Source organism: Mauremys mutica, chromosome 8 (assembly GCF_020497125.1).
Source record: "Mauremys mutica isolate MM-2020 ecotype Southern chromosome 8, ASM2049712v1, whole genome shotgun sequence".
In the NCBI taxonomy this organism is placed as follows: domain Eukaryota; kingdom Metazoa; phylum Chordata; order Testudines; family Geoemydidae; genus Mauremys; species Mauremys mutica.
The window spans coordinates 106,576,117-106,602,791 of NC_059079.1; the positions used below are offsets into that span (position 1 = coordinate 106,576,117).

Consider the following 26,675-nt stretch of genomic DNA (forward strand, 5'->3'; position numbering starts at 1 on the left):
TGCTTATTTTTAAGGACATGCATTACAAGTAAGTGAATGTTTACTTAAAGTGTATTCCTATGAGTTTCCACTTTTGGGACCATCACTTCATTGATATGTTTACTTCCACCGGGGTACTAATTTATAGGATTCTATCCTATCTTTCATAAGCAATTAATATATAAGCTTCCCCCACCAATTCATAGTGGTTATACCTGCCTTTGACCACACCACTATAGTTAAAAGTCACGTAGCCATTTCTACTATGTTCCCTGTCTTCACACAGTTTAGTTTTATCATACACATTTGCTCTGTGATGAAATTTGGTGTAGGATGTCACCCTGTAGCCCATTGTTTTTGTTTTGTTTTGTTATCCTTAGTCATTTGAATCTGCTTCAGAGTTAAAACAAATGCTGCAAACTGGTCAGCTGTAATGCCATTGAATATTATTAAAAGTGATGTAAACTCGGGGCCATCTAAGAACCTTACACTTGACACCATGCTACACACCATGGCCACTCAGGATTTAACGGCAACAGCAGGCAGAGAACTTAGATCTGCCTGTATCCAAAAGCACAGATCTGTACACTTTGAGCTAAAGAAGAATGTCCATTAGCTGTTTGCAATATAAATCCTACGACATGAAGCTAAGCAGTTCCGATTCCATCCTGTAATAGGCAGCAGTATGCTTTGATGCTAGTTAGTCCATTGCAATTGTAAGGGTAATGTTTTTTAATGTAATAAGAAAAGAGTGCCTGATCCTACAATTGATCCATATGCGTATCCTCTCTGCCCAGGCAGAACCAGTTGAAGGAGCAGGGGTATAGTGCAGGTGTAACAACTATTGAAGGTGTTTTTTTGAGTATCCATTTGTCTTCTTTTATCTACACACATGCAATTCCCACTGACTTCAAGCAGCAATTCAACAGGAGAAGAGGGCAAGGAGCTCAGAATCTGGCATTTATATGCTAAGTGATCTGCAGGTGCATAGGGAATATTATTCTGTGCAACTTTGTAAAGTCTGAATTGCCACAGCTGCTAAAGCAAAAACAAAACATGTACACCAATAACAAAAGAAGTTACATGTTCAGAAATGGATAAATTCATAAAAGCAAGCAGTTAAGGTTTTCAGCTCTACGTTAAATTCACCTTTGCTGTGTCTAAATATAACAGCACACATGAATAAAGTGTAAATTTTGAATATCTTTGCTTTAGGGATTGAACCCAGAATCCTAATTATTATGTTAACAAAGTATGTTGTCCTCAGATTCACAGAAAAAAATTAAAGCTGCCTCCCAAACTAGTTTTACATTATAACTTCCATGGTAATGAAGGTTATTTACATTTCCCAGTGGGTGTGAGAAAGAAGTATTAAACCCCTCAATATGCCTATAATTACTAACTAGTCTATAAAGACAAAATAAGAATGTTCCGCTGTTAAACTCTAGCAGGCAAACAGTGAATTTAAAAAAACTGCTGTTGGCAAACAAAATGAGTATCTGCACCACAGGCACAATTAATTCAGTAATTGTGCAAGGAGCTAAAGGTGAAAAGACAGCATAGCCACCTCCTTGCTCCATTGCACATCTCTTTTTTTTGTCTATTTAACTGCACGGTTGTACATTTAACTCTTGATGTGTCTGCACTTTTCCACCAATGCAAACGTAAGTCATTGCAACCCTGTACGTCTAACGCTGCTTTGTTGCACCTTTGTCCATTTAGGACCCTAATCTTTGGAGGCATTGAACACCTATGTCCCCCACTAACTTCAGTTCCAGTTGGTTTGGGGGATCAGCATGTTTGAAGATCAGGCTATTGTACCCCCAGCCCTGTGAACCCCTGGATCCTTTTGCACCAGGTCCCATCTTGAACCTCTACTCTTTGCACTATTGAATCCTCTCAGCCTTTTCTCCTGTGCTCCGTTGCACCCGAGCCTTTGGAACTCTTGCACGCCTAGCAGCCCTCGCCCTTCTGCACCCCGGGCACCTCTCGCCCTTTGCTCGGTTGCACCCCAGCGCTTTGCGCCGTGCACCGCCTAAACTCCTGACACTTTGCTCCGTTGCACCCCTCGCACCCTCAGCCTTTGCCGCTTGCTCCGCCCCTGCCGGGCGGGCGGGACTCGAGGGCGCAGGGACCGATCCCGCCAGTAACTCCTGCCCCCACCCCCCGCCCCCGGCAATTTCTGCCCCTGGTTGTCCACTACCAGCTCTGCAGCGCCAGACTTGGAACGGCGGGTTGGGGCCGGTCGGTACCATTCACACCCGCCGGGGGAGGGGACGGAGCCAGGGGAGCCCGGGGCGGTGGGTGTGGCCGGCGGGCGGGGGGGGCGGGGCGCTCTGTGAGCCGCCCCCCCCCCCGCGCGGTGGGAGTGGTAGCGCCCGCCCCCCCGGAGCGGAAGTGCCGGAGTTGCGGCTCGCCCGAGCTCTCCGGCGCTGGCGCGCGGGGAAAGTTGGGCGGCGGGTCGGGCTCGGCGGCGGCGGCTCCGATGCGGCGGAAGCAGAAGCGGCTGCTGCAGGCGGTGGGGCTGGCGCTGGCCGCCCTCGTCTTCCTGCCCAACGTGGGGCTCTGGTCCCTCTACCGGGAGCGGCAGCTGGAGGGCGGCGCGGGGGGGGCCGCGGCGGCGGCGGCCGGAGGGGAGGCGCAGGTGAGCGGCAGCCCGCGGACCGGGGCGGGGGGGGGCAGCGGCTCCCTCCATAGGGGCTGGGGGCGAGTCGCCTATAGGGGAGTGGGGGGCGGGGGTTCGATGGGGGAGTCGTGTATAGGGACGTGGAGGGGCCAGTGGCTCCATGGGGGGGGGAGTCGCCTATAGAAGTGTGGGGGAAGCGGCTCCCTCCATAGGGGCCTGGGGGGAGTCGCCTATAGGGGCGTGAGGGACAGCGGCTCCATGGGGGTTAGTCATGAGTAGGAGCGTGGGGGGCAGCGGATCCTGCCATAGAGGCTGTGGGGGGAAAGTTGCCTATAGGGCGTGCGGGGCAGGGGTTTGATGGGGGGAGTCGTGTATAGGGATGTGGGTGGCAGTGGCTCCATGAGGAAGGAGTCGCCTATAGGAGTGTGGGGGAAGCGGCTCCCTCCATAGGGGGTGGGGGACAGCAGCTCCATGGGGGTTAGTCATGTATAGGAGCAATGGCTCCTGCCATAGGGGCTGGGGGGGGCAGTGGTCTATAGGGTGTGTGGGGGCAGTGGTCTTTGAGGGAGGGGAATGGCTGCAGAAGGGAGCAGCTTGTTGCTATACGGAGCAGAAGGGAGCAGCTGGCCTCCTATGGGTTGGGGAAGCTGCTGCCCCTATAGGGGCAGGTTCCTGTGTACGATGTATGGATGGAGGAGGTGGCGGCAGTCGGGCTGTCCCTGGGCTGAATCTGGGAAGGGGCAGAAGAGGGATGCTCCTCTTCCCTGATTCTCCCTGTGGGTGGTGGGGATGAAGAGCTTGCCCCCATCCTTCCCTACTCCCTGCCCCCCATTTCTCCCTCCCTTATGGGGTGAGGATAATGTAGTTGGGTCTCATGCCCCACCTTCCCTCTCTCTAGCCCTCCTAGAAAGGTGGGGATCAGCGGGGGGAATAAATATTACCTGCTTTTCCTACATCCCCTATGGGGGAAGGATGAAGGGGGCTAGCAGTGGCCACCTGGTGTCCCCATCCCCATATCTCTGGAGGAGTTAGAAATGGGGGAGGCCCATCTGAATGTTCACCTTATCCTTTGGGAAGGAGCGGGAGATATAGGGGCCACATTCACCTTTCCAAGGAGGTGGCAGTGATGGGGGGCAGGTACACCTTTGTTCTTCATGCAGTTTTGTTTAATGGGGGGTGTCTTGGGTACCCGACCGTTCGGTGTCAAAATAGCTTTATCTGGCTTGAATGAAGCTCCCTCGCTTCTTGATTGTCATAGTCTGAGTTCCCCATTCTTGGTTTGTTTTTGTGTCATTAAGAAGGACTGGGGCTTGAGGAGCATGAACTATCAAATCAGTTCAGCTTCTCCATTGCAAGGCTGTCTTTGTTCAGAATCACTTATGCTCTTAGTTGTCTAAATCTTTACCTCCTTGGAGACTTGCCATTGCAACTGTGCCATGAAGGTGTAGAAACTTGGGATCCTAGCTGCTCCTTAGTGAGGAAGAGAGAGAGCTCTCCGAGGAAGACTCCAACTGTAGATTTGCGATTCCCTCCCAAAAAGAATTTTCAGATTCAAGTACTTGGTAGAATCCTTTACAATACAGTATAGCGATACAGGCATGGTTATAGTCCTGTCCTTGGGGTATTCTTAGTTGATAAGGGGACCTCTCCGTGTCAGCTTATATAAAACATACCATGATGCATGTATGTGCTGTGACTTCTGAAATCTGCAGAGTTTTTTAAGAAATCTGCATAGTGAATGTTAAATGCTTGGAGTTCCTGCTGCTGCCTTATACCTGCACTTCAGTTGCATGCAGTGACTCTTTTTGTAAAGCTCTTTGATTATAAAAATCAGGTCAAACTGGCCATTGCTCTATGACTTCATGTAATTTGATATTCTGTCAAGAGGAGAGAGATGTAAAATCATGTGACCTGTTGGAGAATGTGAGGAAAAGGCAGCTGGCTTTTATCCAAAAGAAAGTCTATCATTTCTGATTGGGACATAAGATAATTTTCTAGCTAAGTTTTTAAAGGCTGAAAATATGGTGAGAATTATCCTAAATTCCTTTTTTCTTTTGATCTTTCAGAATCATCACTGTAGAATTGCCTTAATCTTGGATTATCAGTGAGCCTGTGAAGCTCCTTTGAGGTGGTCTGCCACTATTCCCCCTCCCTCCCCCCCCCGATATCTTTGAGTTTTCCATATGTAAGAATCTCATGTTATCCTTATTGAACAGTGGAGTTCATATTCTGTATCTTATTAATGTTAATATTTTAACACCTATTTGATGCATGGCAAATATGTCACCAAATTTTGACCTGTCTTTAGTTTTGACTCTAAACTATACAGGGCAGAAACTAAAGCCTACTGTGTGTGTGGGAAGTCCCTAGGATATCTTGGTTGCTATTGAAATATTACTACTGATTAACTTCCAGTAGCACCCACAATGTGCTTGTTGCTTTAATAGAAAAAAAAGATATTATCCCTGTCTTAAGGAGCTCACAATCTTAATAATTCAAACTGGGTTTGTTCCAGACACTAAAAATATAACTAATCTAAAATCCTATTTTTAATATAGGAAAATAAAAGGAAAGATGCTAAACGTATTGAGTAAAAGGCTGCTTAATCTCCTTACAGTGCAAAATAACCTTTTACATAAATAATCTCTGCAGCTGTTTAAACCAAATCACAGAATTATAGGGTTTTTACAGCAAGAATGAGTAAAATTATGCGCATGTGTGAACTTTGCAGGATCAGGCCCTAAGATAATAGCTCCTGTTATCACTGAAAGAAATTCTCCTGGAGGAGAAAGTTGGTTATGTTGGCACAAATAACTTCAGCCGCAATGAAATGAAGGCAAAAACAATGTTTTGTTATTGTCATAGATTTAGCTTCTAACTAATTAAGAAGTTTTATTGGACACAAGGGTGCCTCATCACATTTCTCTTTTGGCCTCTCCTTCTCAGTACTGATAAGTATTAATGGTTTTGTCTTCTTTATTTATCAGCTTCCAGTTTGTAAATCAGATAATCTATATGGCATTCTCCAATACTGTTGTCTGTGATGGAGCCAGATCAGAGAACTGATTTGTTAACAGCAAAACTTGTAACTTTGTAGAATACTGTGCTCCTCAAAAAGCTGTAGGCAGAACAGGGAAAAAAAATTGTCTGTTTTTATCTTTAATTTTGGCTTTTCATATAGTCCCATTTTATAAAAAGGCTTAGTGGAATATGAAATGCCTTTAATATTGCATTAAACTGAGCTGTTCAATAAAACCTGCCTGTCTTATTCCCTTTTAGGTAGGATATAATGTTTACTGCTGTCACTTGATTTTTTTTTTCCTTCATAATAACTGCACCGAACAAACGTTCAAAGTAACAGTTGGATTAAAATATAAAAAGCAGTTCTGGGAACACAAAGATGCAAAATTCTAAACTGTACTAGGGATCTGTCTGATTGTCTCCCTTGTGTTGCCTATTACCTTTAGCATGGCAACAAATCAATACAAGGGATTTTATCCTGTTTAATCTTTGTAGTGGCCGATAAATGTATCGGAAAATTAAGTATTTCGGAACCATGTAAATATATTCTAGGAAAGATTATGCTAATTTGTTTCCACATAAATGAGTAGAGAGCTAATCACTTAGATATTTGCATGCTCAGGTGAAACATGATGCTGGCTGAAAAGAATATTGATGGAATAAAACAGATTAGTTCTGTTGGCATTCATTATTTTTTCCATTGGATTTGTTTTGCAGCTCTTAATGTAAGTTTTTATTCTGGTGTAAGAGGACAGGGCCACAAGAAGTCACTGGCTTTGTAGATGCTGGAGATACTAATGTAATGAGTTTATACTTTACAACTAACTACCTGTTCAGAAGCATCTTTATACCATATTATATTGGTATAACTGATAATCAGAAACTATAAACTAAGAAGTCTATTGCTTCTCTATTCCTCGTTATATGTAACTGTGCTAATGGGGGGGCTTTTAACATAGGAAGATCTAGTGGGGACTATATAACCTACAGGTGCTCTGTCCCTTCTGTTGACAACCACCGAGGCTACTAGTTCAGTAGGTTTTACATTCTAACCTTAAATTTTATAACTGAATTGGTATGCAAATCTCAGGATACTCAGGTAATAAAGTTTGTAAATCTTACCATGTATTCATCTTTTTTTCTCGCTTAAGCAAATGTATGGTAGGTCAAACAGTGTGTGGTGCAAACTAAAATATTTCCCTGCCATGAGCTCTGTCATAACTGTCGCTTAAATTAGAAAAATAGGGATGCAAATAGGAAAAAATAAGGCAACCTACACCTGCTAAAAACAAAATATAGCTGAACCCCACAAATCCACATTTAAAATCGTCTCTTGGATTTGTTTTTTATTCTAGCACAGAAAAATGAGATTTCACTGCTGTGCTGGGAACAGGGCGAGTGTGAGTTTCTTGATATACCAGCTTCCTATCTTCTCAATAATGCCTGGAAGTCTTTCACCATCACTTTCTAGTTTGCAGACATTACCACTCCCATTGGTGGTCCTCCTGCTAGTGCTGGTTATTGAGGTTCTTCTGTATATTTGTTAGATGTTGTCTCGTTGCTTCTAAAAAAACTTGACATACTTGCCAGAACTTAAAATCTGGCAGTCTACAATGGGTTTCTCCTTCACTGTTGGGGAATGGAGATTCTGCTGGTGGTGTTTGAAGAATGTTAGGATAGCTTAAATACTTCTGTTGCATGCAACACCAGTGTACTGTGAGTGCTGACTATTATCCACATGGATTTGTGGGCTGCTGATTCATGTTAGGTAAATACTTGCATAGAACCAGTCTTCTAATGGTTTAAATTGTAGTTCATTATTATACCTCTTTGGTAACAGTCACCAGATCTCTCCTGTCTGTAGAGTGTATCATAAGGGAGTTTAGGGTTTTTAAAACACCATCTCTTTTCCCCTGTAATTTATATAGAGTGTAAGTAATCTTTGGGGGAAATTTTCAGGGGACGAAAACTTGGTTTTTATGTATTACTCAGAATTTGCCAAACAATAACAGTATTGTTATGAAGTAGCTACTATAATGTCTGTGCGTCTTTTGTTATCAAATAGTGTGGGTGCTTTACAGAGCAACCCTTTAGCTGGTTGTAGCAATAATATTTACTCTCTAAATTCACTTGTATATGTGATGGAACTATATAAATCACATTGATTATTCAGTTTGTTGCTCTCCACTGAAGAGTAAAGCAAAGCCCATCCACCTTCTGATGAAAATAGTCAAACTATCATAAACAAGTTTATTGAAAATGTATTTATAATTGAAAAATTGAGTTAAGTAAAAAGCTTTACCTGGTGAGTTTGGGGGACTAAACTATACATTTTAGCAAAATGTAAGGTTCGACTTTAAAAGATTTCCTATGTTTGCAAAGATGACCTTCCAGTTGTGAACTGAAAATGAAGTGATGTGATGTCTTCCTGTGTCGGTAGCCAAACTATGTTGCTACTGTTGTTGCTGATGTCTCTGTCAAGAAACCACAAAGTAAAATTAGTGACCCTACTATTCCAAATCCTGAGCAGCTGTGAAACTGTCAAGAATTGTCAGTTTCATGCTGCTGGGAGAGGCTGTGAGCAGTAGCAGTGGAGCTATTCACAGGGGAGGAGGACCTAAGCAACAGTAGGTGGGTGATGGGAGGGAATAGCTGACATCCTGCTCCATAACCACATAAGGGACAGGGGGGACTAGAGGAGAGAAGATAACTTTCTCATTTCTGGCAGCTGATGGGAAATGGAACTTCAAATTGATCAGATATCTACTAACCAAAGCCTGATATGAAAGACCTTCATGCAGTGGCAGTGCCTTGACAGAATCCAGCTCCTGTCCCAACTACTGGGAGGTGTCCTAAACCTTGTTGAGATTCCATCACTGTCTACTTACTGTACCTTTGGCTAGCCCAGTACCTGATAAAGCAGGGTTTGAAAAGTTTCACTTTTGTAGTCAAGTATTTTTATATCATGCTCATGGGGACTGAAGTCCAAGTGCTACAACTAAGCAAACCTGTTCTGAGAGTGACTCTTGTTTTCAGTATGATAATCGGCAAAGATCCCTTATTTCAGTGTGATTGTGCAACAGGGAGATTGTTCTGGGACTGGACTTCTTAAGCAGCACAGATGCTTTATGATGCTTAATAAAATGAGCTTTAGGTTGTAGCTACAAGGCTAACTTTGCACAGTTGTTGCTACTGATGAAGCTACAGGGGGGTTTGGAACATACAACGGAGCTAAAGCATGGAACCCAAATAGAATTTTTGACTGAGACAAGGGAGTGGAAAATTGCACTTTCTGGGATTTCTTCTTTCTAGTTTTGACATGCCAGATGACTCCTCTTAGCTGAGACAGCCATGCAGAGATAGAACAGGTGGGTTGTATTCCAAGCACCTTATGTTGCATGAGCTTAAAATGGTTACTCTTCCTTATGTTTGCTCTTTGAGGTCCCTTCCCTTTATTAGAGATTCTGGCTCAGTATTTAGTCACTTTAAATTGACTCAGTGTGTCGCTTAAAAAAAAAATGCAAGGGTTTGCTTTCTTCTCTTCACTGATGGAAGACTTTTTTTTAGTATTATGAAGACAGTTTGTAAAACTGTTCTGGCTTGAAACATCTGCTTTTTACATCATGTCACTGAACACCGTATCATGTAGTTGTCTGTTTTTTCTGTTTTGCTATGAATATGGATCATATGTTGACTGTCAAGATTTATGTACAACCAAACTTAGTTACAAATTTACTTCCTAGATAGTTTATCAATACTTTTGGGTGAATGAGCAATTGGCGGCAGCTTACCATCAATGGCAATTCTTAAATGTTGTATCTGCTGAACCTGCATAGAAGATAATGAAGTTGACCCCAAATGTTTCCTTCAAAACTTGTAACTAGAATTTCTTTATTACCTTCCCCTTCCCTGACAGTTGAATATAATTATGTCACAATAAAAGGATAACCAGCAGCAGTGGATGTTATCAGGACATTTGTACAAATGTCATGATTCAGCCTTTGCAGGCAAAAGAAACTTTGAACACTTCATGTATGAGCAGATCCTGTTCGACGTAAAAACTGAAGAAGTTGATGTTACTACTTGAATGGCAGTCTAAGCGCAAGTGTTCTCTATTCCTGTCTTGTTTGTATATAATCTTTCTCTATAACTTTTAGAGGTGTCGTAGATGGGTAGCCTTCAAGTCCTTTCTGAAAAGTCAGATCTTAGCCAGAGATGTTGCCCAATAACATTGTGCCTGAAATGTCACTAGAAGTAGAATTATGTGCTGCATAGGGTTCTGTCTGATTCAATGCATTTCTTAAATTAAAGCAAAGATAGTAAAAACAGTTTGGCTATATACCAACATATCTATGAAAAACAGCTGTGGAGCTAATTTGGTACTTTCCCATCACCCCTTTCCTTAATGCAGAGCTCCCATTTGTAGGCGTGCATCTATACCAAAAATAATCTGTACTTGTTTTTCAGTATCAGTGCAGCTGCACCAAGGTGGCATAGATGCTAATGTAGACAGGACTCAAGTATTCTTTAACGAAAGAGCTAGGCCCTCTCTATACTTGTATTTAAGCTACTGCTCCCTTTAATGTAGCTGCACCATTGGTGGAAATTTGTAGACAAGGCCTAGGAGAAGTTGGAAATTATCCTTACTGATTCTTATTTTGACTCTGCCTAATGAATTGCTAATGCTTTCCTAAATAACTTGTTTTTATTACAGTGCTATGGTTGAATATAAGTGGCATAATCCGGACATGTACATGGCTCAGCATGTGGGTTGCACTGCTTCATACTGTCCTGAAGCACTCCAAGTCATTCCCAGCTATTGCTCCTCTTTATCTGACACTGTATTAAAACTCAGCTGTAGGGTTTTACCCCTACAAATCATTTGAAACTGGCAGCGTGCATGTGGAGTAACAGAAAAGCAGCTAGTACCTCTATTTAGTGCATTCTGATGGTCTTAAATCACATAACTGTTACTGGAAGTTAACATACATAGTATACAATATTATGTGCCAGGGGAACAGAGTTGGTGGTTTCCTGAACATCTGTGCATGTAAAATCTCTTAATAGTACATATTTATTTGGGTGTTATCTAATTTGATTGTGAAATTTCTTCTGGATCGTTTTTCTCAGAAAATGGATGGAATTCTTCCATAGCAAAACAGGTGGAAACCAGTTAATAAACTTTACTTGGTGTAACTTTCTAGGTTCAGAACTTTCTCTGGAATGAGATGCAGACACCTCAACTACTAGCTTGTATGGTTTTTAATTACCACCCAGCAGAGCCTGCAGGTATTCAGTTAGCTACTGTAGACTTTGATGAAAGTGGTAGGAACTTAATAAGAATGACATGTGAAAGTAGAAATCAAATAGAACTACAGAGTTCAAAGTCACTCCCCTAGTTTATAATGAAGAGGATGCAAAAGAAATTGTATTGCAAATCAACCTTAACCTACCAGTTTTCATATGTCTTAGCAATTAATTTCTTCATAGAGTAATAAACATTTTTGTGATGGTGTAATAAGGTCTCTATGGATGTGTGTGAGAGAACTACTCAGGTTTGTCAGACTTAGATTTCTTCTAAATAATAAGTCTTTTGTAAACTGACCATTTTAATGTGCTTATGTGAGGCGTTTCTGCAACATTTTTTTTTAAAAAGTCATGTTCTCCTTAATCATTGGTGTTTTGTTTTGTTTTTTGCTCTTCCACCTAATCTTGTAGTGTTACATGAGAAATGAAGGCAATGACAGAGTAAATAACAATAACATAATTGGGTGTAGTATTGGCACTTAAATTGATACTCTCCTCTGAATGGATTGCAGCTGTCTATCTCAAAGGATGATTGTGTAAGCACCAAAGCAGTTCATGCTGCAGAGTCATGAGTGGCTAAAAAGTCCAGTTCTTGAGCAGCAGTCTTGCCACACCTGGTGCAGACATAAGGCCCAGGGCCAGAAGATGAAACTAGTGCACTAGTGGTGCTTCAGGCCTTCTCTGTTTTCCTGTTAGCTCTCTTTCCTTTTCTCTCTCTCAACCACCTCTTTTCAACTTCTGAGACTTCCTGGTGCAGCACAGCCCTCCAGTGTGTAGCCTGTTGCTAGATGCCTCTTCCTAACTTGCAGTGTTAGTGTTGAAAGTTTGCAAAGCCTTCTTGCAAACTGAGCCTACGTCGGTCCAGTGTTCTGGAGAAGCAAGCACAAGCTCAGCATACAGGAGGTACTTTGGAATGCATGTATCCAGTACATCTGACAGCCAGCAAAAATGTCTGTGTTTAAGAATAGAGATTAGGTTTGGCAATTTTGCTTTCTCAAGTACTTCGGTATCAGGAAGTTTGGTTTCCCAGTTGATATTTAAAATACAACGCAGACAGCGAGTGTGGAAGCTGTTTAGCATTCTCTCATGCCTGCTGTAGGGGGGCCAGGTTTCGCTACCCACCACAATGTGCTCAGGGTGCATGTCTGCTAAACTCCTTATATTGGTGTTCAGTGTCAGTTTTCTGTTATCCCATATATGCTTGATCAGTTGATCAAATGTGGTGGCTGCCTTTCCAGTGCAAGAATTAACCTATCTCTAGATGACGAGCTCATCTGATACAGTTGATGCTAAATAGCAGAACTTGTGCACAACTTCTAGCGTTGTGCTGGCTATTAAAACTTCTGGTGCAGCAAACAGATTTTATATCATAGTCCTTGTTGTCTTTAGATTGATGGCTAGTCCAAAGTCATCACAAGCTAATGCAAACCTGTTGAAAAGTTTCTGGAGTGCCTCCTCACTATGTGGGAAGAGCACTGTTGGTGAAAAGAAGCTCTTTTATCAACAGGTGTTTAACCTTGCTTTTTTTCTCTTAGATCTGCATAGTTGAAGAATTTTCCATATGCTCTTGTATGGAGATGTTTACCTTGGGTGCTAGATGAGAGCACAACAAATCAGCAAGAGTGTTGGTGCTAAAACACATTGCTGTTTGACGCCTCCTGGATTTCAGAGCCATCATATTAATCATCATACTGAGCTGTAGCCTTCATGCCATTATGAAATGGTCAAATCAAATAGAGGAGAAGTGAGGGGCAGCAAATTCTCTGTTGCAATTGAACAAGGCCCTTTGTGCTTACTAGGTCCAAAGCCTTTGTAAGATCTATGAAGGTCATACAGGGGACCCAACCCATAGCAGGTTGTATTGGGTTACGTGTGCCACTTGTAGGTCTTACTTTGAATAACAACACTGTAAAAATGGTACCTAATGTATTTACTCAGCATAGCTAATTTTGAACACACTAACTGGGAGCAGATCTGAGGACTTCAGTGACAGAACTCACCTTTCCATTGCTTTTTGTTCCTGTTATGACAGATCCGTTGCAGCTAAGAGGGAGCCGGGAACGGTCATTGTGCTCACTGTTTGGGCATGCTTTTCTGCAGAACTACCACTTAGCCAATCAGTCCCCAACCTGTAGCAGTGCATGGGATTCTTCCGTCCTAAGTGCAGGACTCTGCACTTGTCCTTGTTGAACCTCCTCAGATTTCTGTTGGCCCAATTCTCCAATTTGTCTAGGTCACTCTGGACCCTATCCCTACCTTCCAGCATATCTACTTCTTCCTCCCATCTTAGTGTCATCTGTGAACTTGCTGAGGGTGCAGTCTGTCCCATCATCAAGATCATTAATAAAGATGTTGAACAAAACCGACCCCTGGGGCACACTGCATGTTACCAGCTGCCAACTAGAAATCGAGCCGTTGATCACTGCTTGTTGAGCCCGACGATCTAGCCAGCTTTCTATCCCCCTTATAGTCCATTCATCCAATCCATACTTTTTTAACTTGCTGACAAGAATACTGCGGGAGACTGTATCAAAAGCTTTGCTAACGTCAAGATATATCACGTCCACCGGTTTCCCCATATCCACAGAGCCAGTTGTATTATGTATTATCCTGCCTAATGCAGTGAAGTCGTACAAGTGTAGGACCGGAAGGGGACCTCAATCAGTCATCTAGCCCAAAGAAGGGGGCTGGGTGCTAGCAGAGGATGATTATGATCCATCAACTTTGGAGTTATGGGCCCAGCACACTTCTGCTGTTTTTATAGTTGTTGAAATGAAAACTGACAGGCCATATTTGCCAATGCTTATTACTTTGTGACACCACTTCTTTGTAAAGCATACCAAAGGAACTGCTCTATGCTGGAACATATGTTAGTGATTAGTGGGACCAGCACTGCAGGATAAAATAGGAGAAACGTGGCTCTGTGTGGAAAAGCTGAATGGGCAAAATATAGAAGGAGGAATGTAGTGGCTTTTGAATTGGCTTTAAAATACGAAAGGAATAATGTAAAAATATATTTAAGCTTCTGTCTTTTGAAATGCAAGCCATTGCAGGTTTAACTTGCCGAGACACAACATCCCCTTTGTTTTCCTGTAGATTTCTCTGCATATTGTCTATAGTTCCCGTTTTTATAAAAAAACCACTTTTTCTGCTGACCTTGTTTTTTACCCTCTGCATGACTTATGCTCGTGCTGTTTGCACCTTTCTTTCCTCTTCTGTTTATATTGCAGTACATTTAAAGCCTTGGAAAAGGAGAGACTCAGTACTACAGATTTGATGGAAGTATAGTGCAGTCTGGTGCTATGAACGTTTTTCTCTTCACCACCACACCATCCCCTTCTCTTAATTCTTCTCAAGTAACACCCTTGCTTATCCCTGCTTTGGTTTTCTCTTGACCAGAAGCTGCCAATCATGGTGAAATATGTCCAACTGGTGTTCCTTCTGATATGTGCAAATGGGGACTGAAGGATAACTTGAATTCTTGCCATCAAAGGTGAAAGACTAGTTCACTAACATACTGTACTACTTCCTTTTGCCTGTACATCTCTCAAATAGGGAATGGCTCAAAACAGGGTATTTCTCTGATAAATCATAACAGGCCCCATATTGTGTTTAAAATGTTATTTTTGTATTGCTGCTTCTTTGAAACTTGTTTAATGGCAAAAGTAGTTTTAATGTATAGCTTAAGTTAAAGGAAAGAAACTTGGGGTTGGAGTAGTCCCAGGTCCAGATAAATTAATGTTTTTCAAAAGCTTTTTAAAAAAAAAACCTTCATCTGCTTGCAGCATTGGAAGAAGGGGTTTCTGCTTTAGTCTTGCTACTGTGGATGCTAAAGTGGGCATAATTACCTCCTCTACTGCAATAGCAAGCAACTAATTTATTTCCAGCTAAATTCAAGTTATGAATTCATTAGTCATGACTCCTGTCTTGTACTCATTATCATTGTAACTTGTCTACCTACAAACTTTCTGTACAGATCTTTCCCACTTAGCAGCTTTTGAAGCTTTTTCAGATCTGTTTATTGTACATCACGTGGCTGGAGTCCTTTTCATTCTGGCCAATAACATGATCACTTACAAGTAACTCAGTATTTAGGAATGTAGAAATACATTTTCTGGGGTTTGGTGGGAGGAATAACTACTTCATGGGAATTGTGGGGAAATCTGTAAGAGAAAAATGTACAGTATTCAAATGGAAAACATTTCTCTCACAAAGTAACTCCAGTTAGAAATATTACATTAGTTTAGACCCCTTTCTAATAGTCTTTCTGTAGCAAGTGCCTGAAGAGCCAAATGACTTGCAGACACCTGTACCAAGAAAGCAACTTTCCCGGTAGTACAGTAATCTGACTTTATATTGTCACATATACTCTGCCAGCTTCATGAAAAGGGACATTTGGGTTTTCACTGGTAACTAAACCAATGCTTAAAGATCTTAGGAATTCTCAACATCTAATATGCAGAGAGCATCTCTTAAGGCTTTGTGATTCCTTTTTGCTTTAACCTTCTCAGTTCGTAAATGAGATTCCTGCATCTAGATTCCTCCTTAGCCTGTCAGAGTTGTAAAGGGAACTGACCTCTTAACGTTTCCTTGTAATTCTTTGCCTGTTTAGACCAATGCTAGTAGTAAAAGGACTATCCGCTTTCCTCATTTGTATGTCACATCTTAACAGTAATAGCATGGCTGCTATCAAATATTATTGAACTCATTGAAGTTAGGTTCATTCATGTGGAGTTCTGGTTTTCCCCGCTAGTAATCTATTTTTAACAGAATTACCAGTAAAGTGGCCTCTCCAAAGGTTGCCACTCCTGGACATTAAAAGAAAGATAAAGGTTATGATCGGAAAAGTAACAATAAAGCATTGATTCATCCCTTCCCCTCTCTTTCAGTGATAATTAAATGAACCTAAGGTATTTGTGTGTTTTTGCTCATTAGCTAACTTACTTGATGCATTGTTAAGATAAATGTGTACGTAGACTCCAGCAATCTCATTGTCAGCAGACTAATGAAAATTTTGCTTCTCTGTTCTAACCGGTCTTATCTGTAAATGTAATTTCATCACAAGCTTAGAGAGAGTGGTTCAATGTGAGTTTTTCACACCATCTTAGTGCTGCTGAATTTTTATTCATAGATTCTAGGACTGGAAGGGACTTCAAGAGGTCATCGAGTCCAGTCCCCTGCCCTCATGGCAGGACCAAATACTGTCTAGACCAGGCCTGCACAACATACGGCCTGCGGGCCTCACTGTGCGGCCTGCGGGGGGATTGTGAATCCCCCGCACACCGCGCTCTGCGGGCAGCCCAGAGCCCTTTGAATCCCAGCCGCGGCAGGGAGTCAGAGGGCTCTGGGCTGCCTGCAGCCGCGGGGAGTGCAGAGCCCTTTAAATCCCAGCCGCGGCCGGGAATCAAAGGGCTCTGGGTTGCCCGCAGCCGCGGGGAGCCCACAGCCCTTTAAATCCCAGCCGCGGCCGGGAGTCAGAGGGCTCTGCACTGCCTGCAGCGGAGGGCAGCCCAGAGCCCTTTGAATCCCAGCCCGCGGCCGCTGATTGCCCCCTCCATGGACCCCTGCCCTAACTGCCCCCCAGGACCCCCACCCCTATCTAAATGCCGCTGCTCCTTGTCCCCCGATTACCCCCTCCCGAGACCCCTGCCCCTAACTGCCCCTTGGGACCCCAGCCCCTATCTAAGCCTCCCTTCTCCTTGTCCTGCCCCCTCCTGAGATCCCCACAACTTCCCCTCAGGACCTCACCCCCTACCTGTCCCCTGATGAACCCCTGAGACTCCCATGCCTATCCTACTGCTGCCTGTCCCCTGACTGCCCCCCCGAACCTCCGCCCCATCCAACCCCCCCGCTCCCTGTCCCTTGACTGCCCCCTGGAACCCGCTACCCCTTCTCCAACCCCCAGCCCCCTTACTGTGCCACTCAGACCAGCGTGTCTGGCTCCATGCAGCTCCAGACACGTTGCTGCCATGCTCCCCCGCAGAGCCCACAGGCCCCCCTCTCCCTCTCCCCCCCAGCACCTGCCTTCCAGATTTGAACACCTCAGGATTCAGGAGTGCTCAAGCTCAGTTTGGGCAGCTGTTACTTCATTTCTCCCAAATCAAATATACTGATCCACTGTAACTTGCTGTAGAAAAAGTAGGATAAAATTGAGCAAGAAATGCTTATTAGGACTGGAATTGCTATTTTCAACAGCCATTGCCTTTTTGTTTGTTTAAAAGGAAGACAGTGATATTGCATTGGCAAATTCCCCATAGAAAGAAAGAGTGGAACAAAAGAATAATAAAGGCACCTCAGCTTTTCCTCATTTATGGAGGACAGTCTTATAATATGCATCCAGATATCCTCCAATCACACAAGCTGAAAAATGTCCCACTTTACTGCAGCTCTGTAACCATATAGTAACCAATCCTGTCTGTGTTTTGTGCACATCCAAAATTCCTGCTGAATGACCCACCCTGGGAGCGAGTTACCAGTGACCCAGGGCTGGGGCAGCAGGAGGTGTGGGGGGGGCACTGGTGGGGGGAGCCCAGGGCTGGGGCAGCAGCGGGGTGAGGGGAGGGCACTGGTGGGGAGGAAAGGGGGAAGCTCAGCGCTGGGGCGGCAGGGGGTGTGGGTGGGGGGAGAGCCCAGGACTGGGGCAGCAGGAGGGTACGTGGGGAGCCCAGGGCTGGGATGGGGGGCAGCCAAATTTTTTTTTGCTTGGGGCAGCAAAAAACCTAGAGCTGGCCCTGCCGGGTTCCCCCAGCCGCCGGAGCCCTGGGCCCTTTAATTTGCCCCTGAGGGCTCCCAGCCACCTCTTCAGCTGGGAGCCCCTGGTTGATTTAAAATCAAGTATCACCTCCCCACCCCCAACCTTCCTTTTTGGCCCACAGCTGTTTTGGTGGGGTGGCGCTGGGAAGGAGGATTTGTTTCTGCAGGGCTGGGCGGCGCTGGGGCGGGGTGTTTCCGCGGGGCCGGGAGGTGCTGGGGGAGTGTGTTTCCACAGGGCCGGGAGGTTTCAGCCCTCAGCTGTTTTCTTTGGAGGAATGTGGCCCTCGCCGCTTTGAGTTGTGCAGGCTTGGTCTAGATCATCCTGGATAGACATTTATCTAACCGACTCTTAAATATCTCCAGAGATGGAGATTCCACAACCTCCCTAGGCAATTTATTCCAGTGTTTAACCACCCTGACAGTTAGGAACTTTTTCCTAATGTCCAACCTAAACCTCCCTTGCTGCAGTTTAAGCCCGTTGCTTCTTGTTCTGTCCTTAGAGGCTAAGGTGAACAAGTTTTCTCCCTCCTCCTTATGACACCCTTTTAGATACCTGAAAACTGCTATCATGTCCCCTTCTCAGTCTTCTCTGTTCCAAATTAAACAAACCCAATTCTTTCAGCCTTCCTTCGTAGGTCATGTTCTCTAGACCTTTAATCATTCTTGTTGCTCTTCTCTGGACCCTCTCCAATTTCTCCACATCTTTCTTGAAATGCGGTGCCCAGAACTGGACACAATACTCCAGTTGAGGCCTGACCAGCGCAGAGTAGAGCGGAAGAATGACTTCTCGCGTCTTGCTCACAACACACCTGTTAATGCATCCCAGAATCATGTTTCCTTTTTTTTGCAACAGCATCACACTGACTCATATTTAGCTTGTGGTCCACTATAACCCCTAGATCCCTTTCCACCGTACTCCTTCCTATATAGTCTCTTCCCATTCTGTATGTGTGAAACTGATTGTTCCACCCTAAGTGGAGCACTTTGCATTTGTCTTTGTTAAACTTCATCCTGTTTACCTCAGACCATTTCTCCAATTTGTCCAGATCATTTTGAATTATGACCCTATCCTCCAAAGCAGTTGCAATCCCTCCCAGTTTGGTGGTATCTGCAAACTTAAGCATACTTTCTATGCCAATATCTAAGTCGTTGATGAAGATATTGAACAGAGCCAGTCCCAAAACAGACCCCTGCAGAACCCCACTTGTTATACCTTTCCAGCAGGATTAGGAATCATTAATAACTACTCTGAGTATGGTTATCTAGCCAGTTATGCACTCACCTTATAGTAGCCCCATCTAAGTTGTATTTGCCTAGTTTATTGATAAGAATATTGTACGAGACTTACTAAAGTCTAGGTATACCACATCCATCGCTTCTCCCTTATCCACAAGACTCGTTATCCTATCAAAGAAAGCTATCAGATTGGTTTGACATGATTTGTTCTTTACAAATCCATGCTGGCTATTCCCTATCACCTTACCACCTTTCAAGTGTTTGTAGATGATTTCCTTAATTATTTGCTCCGTTATCTTTCCTGGCACAGAAGTTAAACTAACTGGTCTGTAGTTTCCTGGGTTGTTTTTATTTCCCTTTTTATAGATGGGCACTATATTTGCCCTTTTCCAGTCTTCTGGAATCTCTCCTGTCTCCCATGATTTTCCAGAGATAATAGCTAGAAGCTCAGATACCTCCTCTGTTAGCTCCTTGAGTATTCTAGGATGCATTTCATCAGGCCCTGGTGACTTACAGGCATCTAACTTTTCTAAGTGATTTTTAACTTGTTCTTTTTTTATTTTATCTTCTAAACCAGGGGTAGGCAACCTATGGTATGTGTGCCGAAGGCGGCACGTGAGCTGATTTTCAGAGGCACTCACACTGCCCAGGTCCTTGGCCACAGGTCCGGGGGGCTCTGCATTTTAATTTAATTTTAAATGAAGCTTCTTATACATTTTAAAAACCTTATTTACTTTACATACAACAATAGTTTAGTTATATATTATAGACTTGTAGAAAGACACCTTCTAAAAATGTTAAAATGTATGACTGGCACGTGAAACCTTAAATCAGAGTGAATAAATGAAGACTTGGCACAGCACTTCTGAAAGGTTGCCGACCCCTGTTCTAAACCTACCCCCTTCCCATTAGCATTCACTATGTTAGGCATTCCTTCAGACTTCTCTTAGGATTGATTCAGCTTTCTAAATGAGAACAATGTACACCTCTACCCCGATATAATGCTGTCCTCGAGCCAAAAAATCTTACCATGTTATAGGTGAAACCACGTTATATCGAACTTGCTTTGATCCACTGGAAAGCGCAGCCCCCCCCCCCCCCATTGCGCTGCTTTACCGCATTGTATCCAAATTTGTGTTATATCAGATCACGTTATATCCGGGTAGAGGTGTATAATGCATCGCTCTGTTCATTGGATATGTAAACTATGTAATGAATCCTATCCTTTAGGTAGTTAATTAAAAAGGACAGGAATTGCATGGCGGGGTGGGGGCATATCTTTTTTCAGATGGTTAGGTAAAGAGTTTCTAAAGCTTAAACTTTTACTTTTTGAGCAGCCTCTTCTCAAGTAGCCTATGGCTAATGTAGGCGACCTCTGAAAGCTGCTGGGCAATAGGGTGCTCTTAAACATAATAAAATAGATCCCAGCATTTTAAGTTTACAAGTTCGCACATGGAGTCTACACTGACTTTTAATATATCTGCTTCATACCTACATTGTGCTAAACTCCTTACAGAATAAGGTCTCTGCTCCAAAGAACTTAAAATTTAAACACATCCTACCAAGACAGTACAAGAAAAACAAAGTGGGGAAAGGTGGAGGACAAGGGTTTCAATAAGATCTTGTTGCTTAGAGTTGTGCATCTATCTTGACAAGTTCTTGTAGCTTTTTATTAAAAAGCTTACAAGTTTTCTTCCCATTAGTCTGCAGAACAACCGAGACAGCCTGTAGTCAGCATGCAAGAGATTACTCTGATCTGCAGCCAAAATGGTGGAAACACTTAAACAATACCCTTCAGCAAAATAAAATCTCTAAAACAGCTTTCCAGAAGGAGTTATTGCAGCGGGAGCAGTAGTCACAAATGCTGGCTTGTATTCCTAGAAGACTGAACTTTGGAGGGAAGTGGCTTAGCTTGCCACAGGAGTTAAAGTCAAAAGACAGAGGCTTAGCTAAATCCTCTCTATGTAGAGCTGCGCCATCGCCGGGATCAGACTTCTGCAGCACCACAAGTTCTTGGTTCTTTGCCATCGGCTTCTGTTTCACCAGCACTGCCTTTCTCTGGGGGGTGATGGTTTGGCTGTGGAAGAGCACAAAGCAGGCTTGTTAGTGTGTAAGTAACCATATTGGGTAGGTCAAAAGTGAATCAGTCTAGGGAAGGTTTGTACCATTCCCTGGTCTAGCAAAATCAAACCTTTCTTGTTCATGTTTACATGAAATAAAGTAAATTGGTTAAATGTCATGCTATGGCATGAGTATGTCTAATCAGTAAACAGTTCTTCATTTTTAGATCCACTCATGAAGGGACAAATTCACCCTTCTGCTATGGAGGTAGTCCATGCACTCAGATACGGTGGTTTTGTGGCCAATATTAATATATAAAATAAATATGCAATATAATCAGTGTAGTTCTACTGTGCAAGGGTTTGGGGTAAGGTGGGGCTGGCTAGTTTATGGGCGGAAGAACTACTGCTGACTCCTCCTCACAAGTGGGTTGTGTAGAGGCATACAAGACAGCCATGGGATTGAAGTAGCTTCCATGGGGAAACTTGGTCATGGGAAAAGGATATACTTTTGTCCATCGTAGCACTGGCGCATCTACCCAGAGTCCAGCCTAGCTATTTGGGCTTTGTTGAGCTAAAGATTCGCCTCCAAGTGCTAACTACGTTGGCACTTTAGCATAGTGGTATTATAATACAGTAATTTTCATATTCTTCTATAGAGTGGATCATGACTTAGCAGATTTTTATGGACACCTTCCCTTCCATTCATTGTGTGGACCATCTCTCCGCTTTCCATGGGCAATTGCAGAACATATGTGCAACACCTGGCAATTGCTTATGTGGAAGAGATTAACTAGGAGAGGATGTAAATGTTTTATTGTCCTTTAATGCAATTTAGCAGCTAGAAACATGGAGAGGGAACCAGCCAACTGTTCTGAACTTTTGCTATGGACTATAGTTAGAGAATCATTGTTGCAGTAATATCCCAGTGGTGGTGAACAATGGACTTTCCCCAGCCTCTAACTGCTTTCTCTACTGAATGCTGTTGGATATCTGCTTTAATTCACATAAGGCTGTAGTTGATGGAAGTTGCAAAACAGCTCTTCAGCAGGGGATAATTTACTGCTCAGTATAAACAGTCTCTCCATCTATTTATCCAAATACTTGCAATTCCAATTTCAAGGGACCTAAACCATCTCTAAATAGTAAAAGAAAAGTTCATCTGTATCCAGACAGTTTCTTTCTTTTTGACTTAAGTATTGTTGACTGCTGCCTGCTTGTAAACAAGTGCTTTCTGCCTTTCAGATGAAAGGTACTGTATAATGCAGTGTATTTTATAGTGCATGTATGTGCATTATATGTATTTTATAACCTAGCTTGGGGTGTGGAGTAATACCTTTCCAGTGTACAAATAAGTAGCAATTAATACTTATAATTCAAGCCCTCTGTGGCCAGGGCTTGGCTAATGCAAACTTTATGGAATAATACGGCAAAAAACTTATATGCACATCTTGGGGTAAGTAAGCACAATGACATTGACAGAAGTACATTATATGTATTTTTACCACTCCACCATGTAATTAAAAAGTTAACAAATGACCTATGAATACATTTTACTGAAAGTGCGTGACACCCTTGTGAATTGTTGGCTTTCCTCCTCCTTGGCCATGTGTGATCTCAGCGTATTTACACGTGGCAAGCTTCCTTGGCTGCTGTGTAACACATTCTGTGGGACTCCCAACTGTTCTGAAAATGGCTTTAAATGCTGTCTTAATTAAAAATAGATTTAAGTCTTTAAGTTACTCAAATACATTTCAATCATTCCTTGAAATCATTGAAAGCCAATAGCAAATCCCTTTCAAAATAGATGGATTGGATTCTTTGCAGTCCAGAAGAGTTGGCTGTAGCAGTCAAGTCAGAATGAAATAGATAATGTTCTCTTCTTGCAGCCGTTTGGCATTTTGCAGACTGACACAGCCATTAACAGCCATTTTTGGGTATTTACAATGTTGCAGTTGTAGCTCTTTGCTGATGGTAATGGATACAAGGCATATTTTAGAAATGCATTCCATGCAGAGCTTTGAGATTAAATCCCATAGGATGTGTGGTTTGAGCTTAGATGGTGCTACTCAAGACAAAAATGGAACTCTGTCCAAGTTAGAGCCACTTATAACCCTTTTTTCTCTGCAGCCTTTGACTGACTCTAAAACATTTTGTTGATATTCTGCATGACAGTTTCTATACTCTTAAAGAAAATTGACTTGTGTAGAATCTATTGTCACAAGTCCTTGGCAGCCCACACAGTTGCTGTGGTCAAGTATTTAATGCACTTTAAATGATTTGGGACAACAAGCCCTTAAAAGGCTGTACCATAAATACAAATTGTACTGGCCTATGTTTCACTTCTATACCAATATCTGTGAAAAGAGCTTGCTTTCTCATTCACATGTCATGAATAATAGAATAAGCCAGCATGCAGATGTTGGCATATTTTCTTGTTTATGCTAATACTTTGCTTTTTAAATATGCAAGGCGTATATGGGTTGTAAGTGCATTTCTATTGGCAGCTTGGTATTTTTGAGCCCTGTGCATTTTAACACAATTCCAAATATGGTTATGGGAGTAGGAATTACCCCATCTATTGTGAATTGAGTGGAAGCGGCAGTTGCTCAAAAGCTGAAGCTCGTTCTTCTTGAGCTCCTTCTAAACAAATGAAGAGAAGACCCAGTTTTGAGAGGACTCAATTTGGATTGAGTCTGGGTAGAATTCTTAGCCTATAAAAATATGACTACATTTGAGAGATGATAGGCATCAGTCTTCCCAAACTGGATTTTTTTTGGCTCAAATAGACACCGAATTTGTCTTCAAAATCAGAGCTTGAAAAAGCCACTTTGCCAGGGGCCTGTAAGCATCCTTCCCTGGTGAGTACTGTTAATTTCTACAGAACCTAAATTTCCATCTCTTGTTGTTGGTTTTAGCCCATGTGATTATGAAGATAACTTTCTAAACATGAGACCATATGTAAGTCAATGAAATGCTGTATTCCTTAGTTTGTAGATAGACTTCCTCAGGAATTAAAGTAAACATTGACTCAAGTCTTGTCAGTTTGCACTGCTGCCATTCAGAACCTTTTGTGAAGCTGTGAAACTGCCAAGAATTAGGTCTGCTTTTTTCTGGAAAAGCTGTGAGTAGTCGCAGGGACAAGTTAGAGTAGAGCCCAGCTCTCCAGTACAGAGACTGGGAATTGTTATATCTACTTGGCAGGACATTGTGGTGCTGTTAGACCACTTAGATAAGCCAAATCTGTATAGTTCATTGATGATATCAGACACAAAATGCTAAGAAAAAATTAACATATCAGTAGCATAATATTTTACCCTTTTAATAATCTGCCCTTAAAGAAAGGGCAGTATCTCATCTGCTTGCCATGCAATTACTGTTATGCATAGGAGAGCCTGCTAAGCGGTCAGGCAATGAAAGAAAGTGTTGCTGGCAAGGTTAGGACTAGCTGGTTATCCCACTTTTAAAATTAATAATGAACCTTCAAATGTACAACCAGTCCTAAGAACTAGTATGGGAGGTAGCTCTGTTATATATCTAAGCGTGCTAGCCAGGATTTTTAATTGAGATTAAAGACTCCCGTCATGTCATTGTTTAAAGGTAATTAAGTGACTGCGGTTATCTACGTGCAACTGCTTAAAAGTTCATATTTTTAGAAAATGGGGGGTAATAAAGGAGATTTATTTAAACCTTCCTAAATTTCACACGGAGTACCATGGTATGTGTTTGACCTCTTCTGCCACTTTCTTTGATAGCATCTCATTGTAAAACTTCTCATCTGAAGATGAAGTCAGTTTTCTAGTTTTAGTGAGTCTCCCCTGTTGATTCACTTTACCTCCGTGTTCAGTATAAGTCCAAGAAGGTTTTTAATGAATTGCTTTAATTTCTGGAAGATTCTATCTCCAATGCAGCAGTGTCTTCTGATTACTGAGTCGGGAAAAAAAGAACTAGATAAGTTCATGGAGGATAGGTCCATCAGTGGCTATTAGCCAGGATGGGCAGAGATGGTGTCCCTAGCCTCTGTTTGCCGGCAGCTGGGAATAGGCGGTAGGATGGGTCACTTGATAATTATCTGTTCTGTTCATTCCCTCTGGGGCACCTGGCATTGGCCACTGTCGGAAGACAGGATACTGAGCTAGATGGACCTTTGGTCTGACCCAGTGTGGCCATTCTTATGAAGAGAGCTGACCTAAGCCTGCCTTGTACACCTTTTCATATTTTTAACTGTCACTTCCTTCTGATCAGTAGGTGACAAAATGCTGATGGGAGTTTTCTTGGGTAGGAGAAATGGATCAGACTTAGTCTCTCAGTTCATTTTGACTGCAATATTGAGCCAACATTTTAAATTTTATTTTATGTACAATTTGTAGCAGGCATTATTCTCCCTGTTTCTCACCGCACAACAGGATGATAGACTAAGACTACAAGAAAGAGGAGTTCTGTTGACATGCCATAGTATTGTGCTGAACCTCTGGATTAGGATTCAGGTTAATCAGAGTCATGATGGCTTCATTTAGCTCCCATCCATATATAAATGGGTCGGGTGTGTTTCTTTAGGCCAGGGGAAACTAGGGAGCCAGGACAAGAGGATGTCAGAGAGGGAAAGCTTAGGAACAACCAGGCTTGGTAAGGAAGCTCTAAACTGAGGTTTGATTTGACTTGAGTTAAATGCAAAGTGTGTGTGGGAGGAGGTGGGGGGCGTGGATTTGTACAGTAATTCAACTAGTTTGTACTGCAACTCGAAGGGGTAAAGACTCAACTTGTACACCCCCCAAATAATCTTGGTCACAAGTCTTGTGAACTTATTTGCAAACGATACACATGTTCAAAAGGAAACATTCGCATATTGTTCTGTGAAAAATTCCTATTTAGCACTGTGCAAATATATAAGCTGAGACACCAAAAATGTAAAGGGATGCTATAACCTTGAAATCCAATCTGTTTCAGATATTATGTCAGCCCACGAATCCACCTGCCAACTTTTTTGCATAGTCTCTCCATTACTATTTTAAAAACACTTTTAAACTAAAAAAAAACCTAGTTGCTACATTGTAGAAAACCAATCCAACTTCTCCAAGTGCCTCGAGTAGACCAGTGTAGTGTAAGTGTCAATTGTTTTCCTCCAGTTTTAGATGTTTTCACTGGGAAGACTCTACCAGCCTGCGAAAGAGGAGGAGAGGGTACAAGTAGGAAAATACCTCCTACAGGGGGAAGACACTCACCCATGTTGGTGTTGAGACCCCATGGAAAACAATATTCCCATTTATGGGAAACTGAGTTTTGGAGTGGAAGCTATATTGTGTATAACGTGGTTTTTAAAATTTATTAGAAGATGCTTCAATGCTGTCGTAATACAGAATAAAACTAGCAAGGTTTGTGGGAGTAGGGACTTTAAAAAAAAAATCACACTTAAAAGCCCATGAAGTCCAATTAGTAGAATCCAATTCATGGGACTTTAAAAATTTAACAATAAGTTACCTTATAAAGTGTAGATTACTTGAGACTAAGCTAAGATCAGGCATATGGTTTTGATTTTTCTTTTCAAACACTGGCAGTATTAGGGCCAGACAACTTTATTTTCCAGATGTACTATAACCAGCTGCAGATGTTTTGGACATTATCACTTCTAAATGGGATTTGACAAATGTCTCCTGGAAGCCAATTGCTCTGTAAATATTATAGGTGCTGTATTA

The 26,675-nt window shown here is 42.5% G+C and overlaps 1 protein-coding gene across 1 annotated transcript in view; it reads left to right on the forward strand.

Moving 5' to 3' along the window:
* Positions 1-2,426: 2,426 nt before the first annotated feature.
* The window catches only part of GALNT10 (polypeptide N-acetylgalactosaminyltransferase 10), a 116,957-nt gene continuing 92,708 nt past the window's right edge, over positions 2,427-26,675 (forward strand). The window contains exon 1 of the mRNA XM_045027432.1: positions 2,427-2,623. Coding sequence (XP_044883367.1) covers positions 2,465-2,623 — 159 coding nt within the window. The 5' untranslated portion in view covers positions 2,427-2,464. The remainder of the gene's footprint in view (positions 2,624-26,675) is intronic.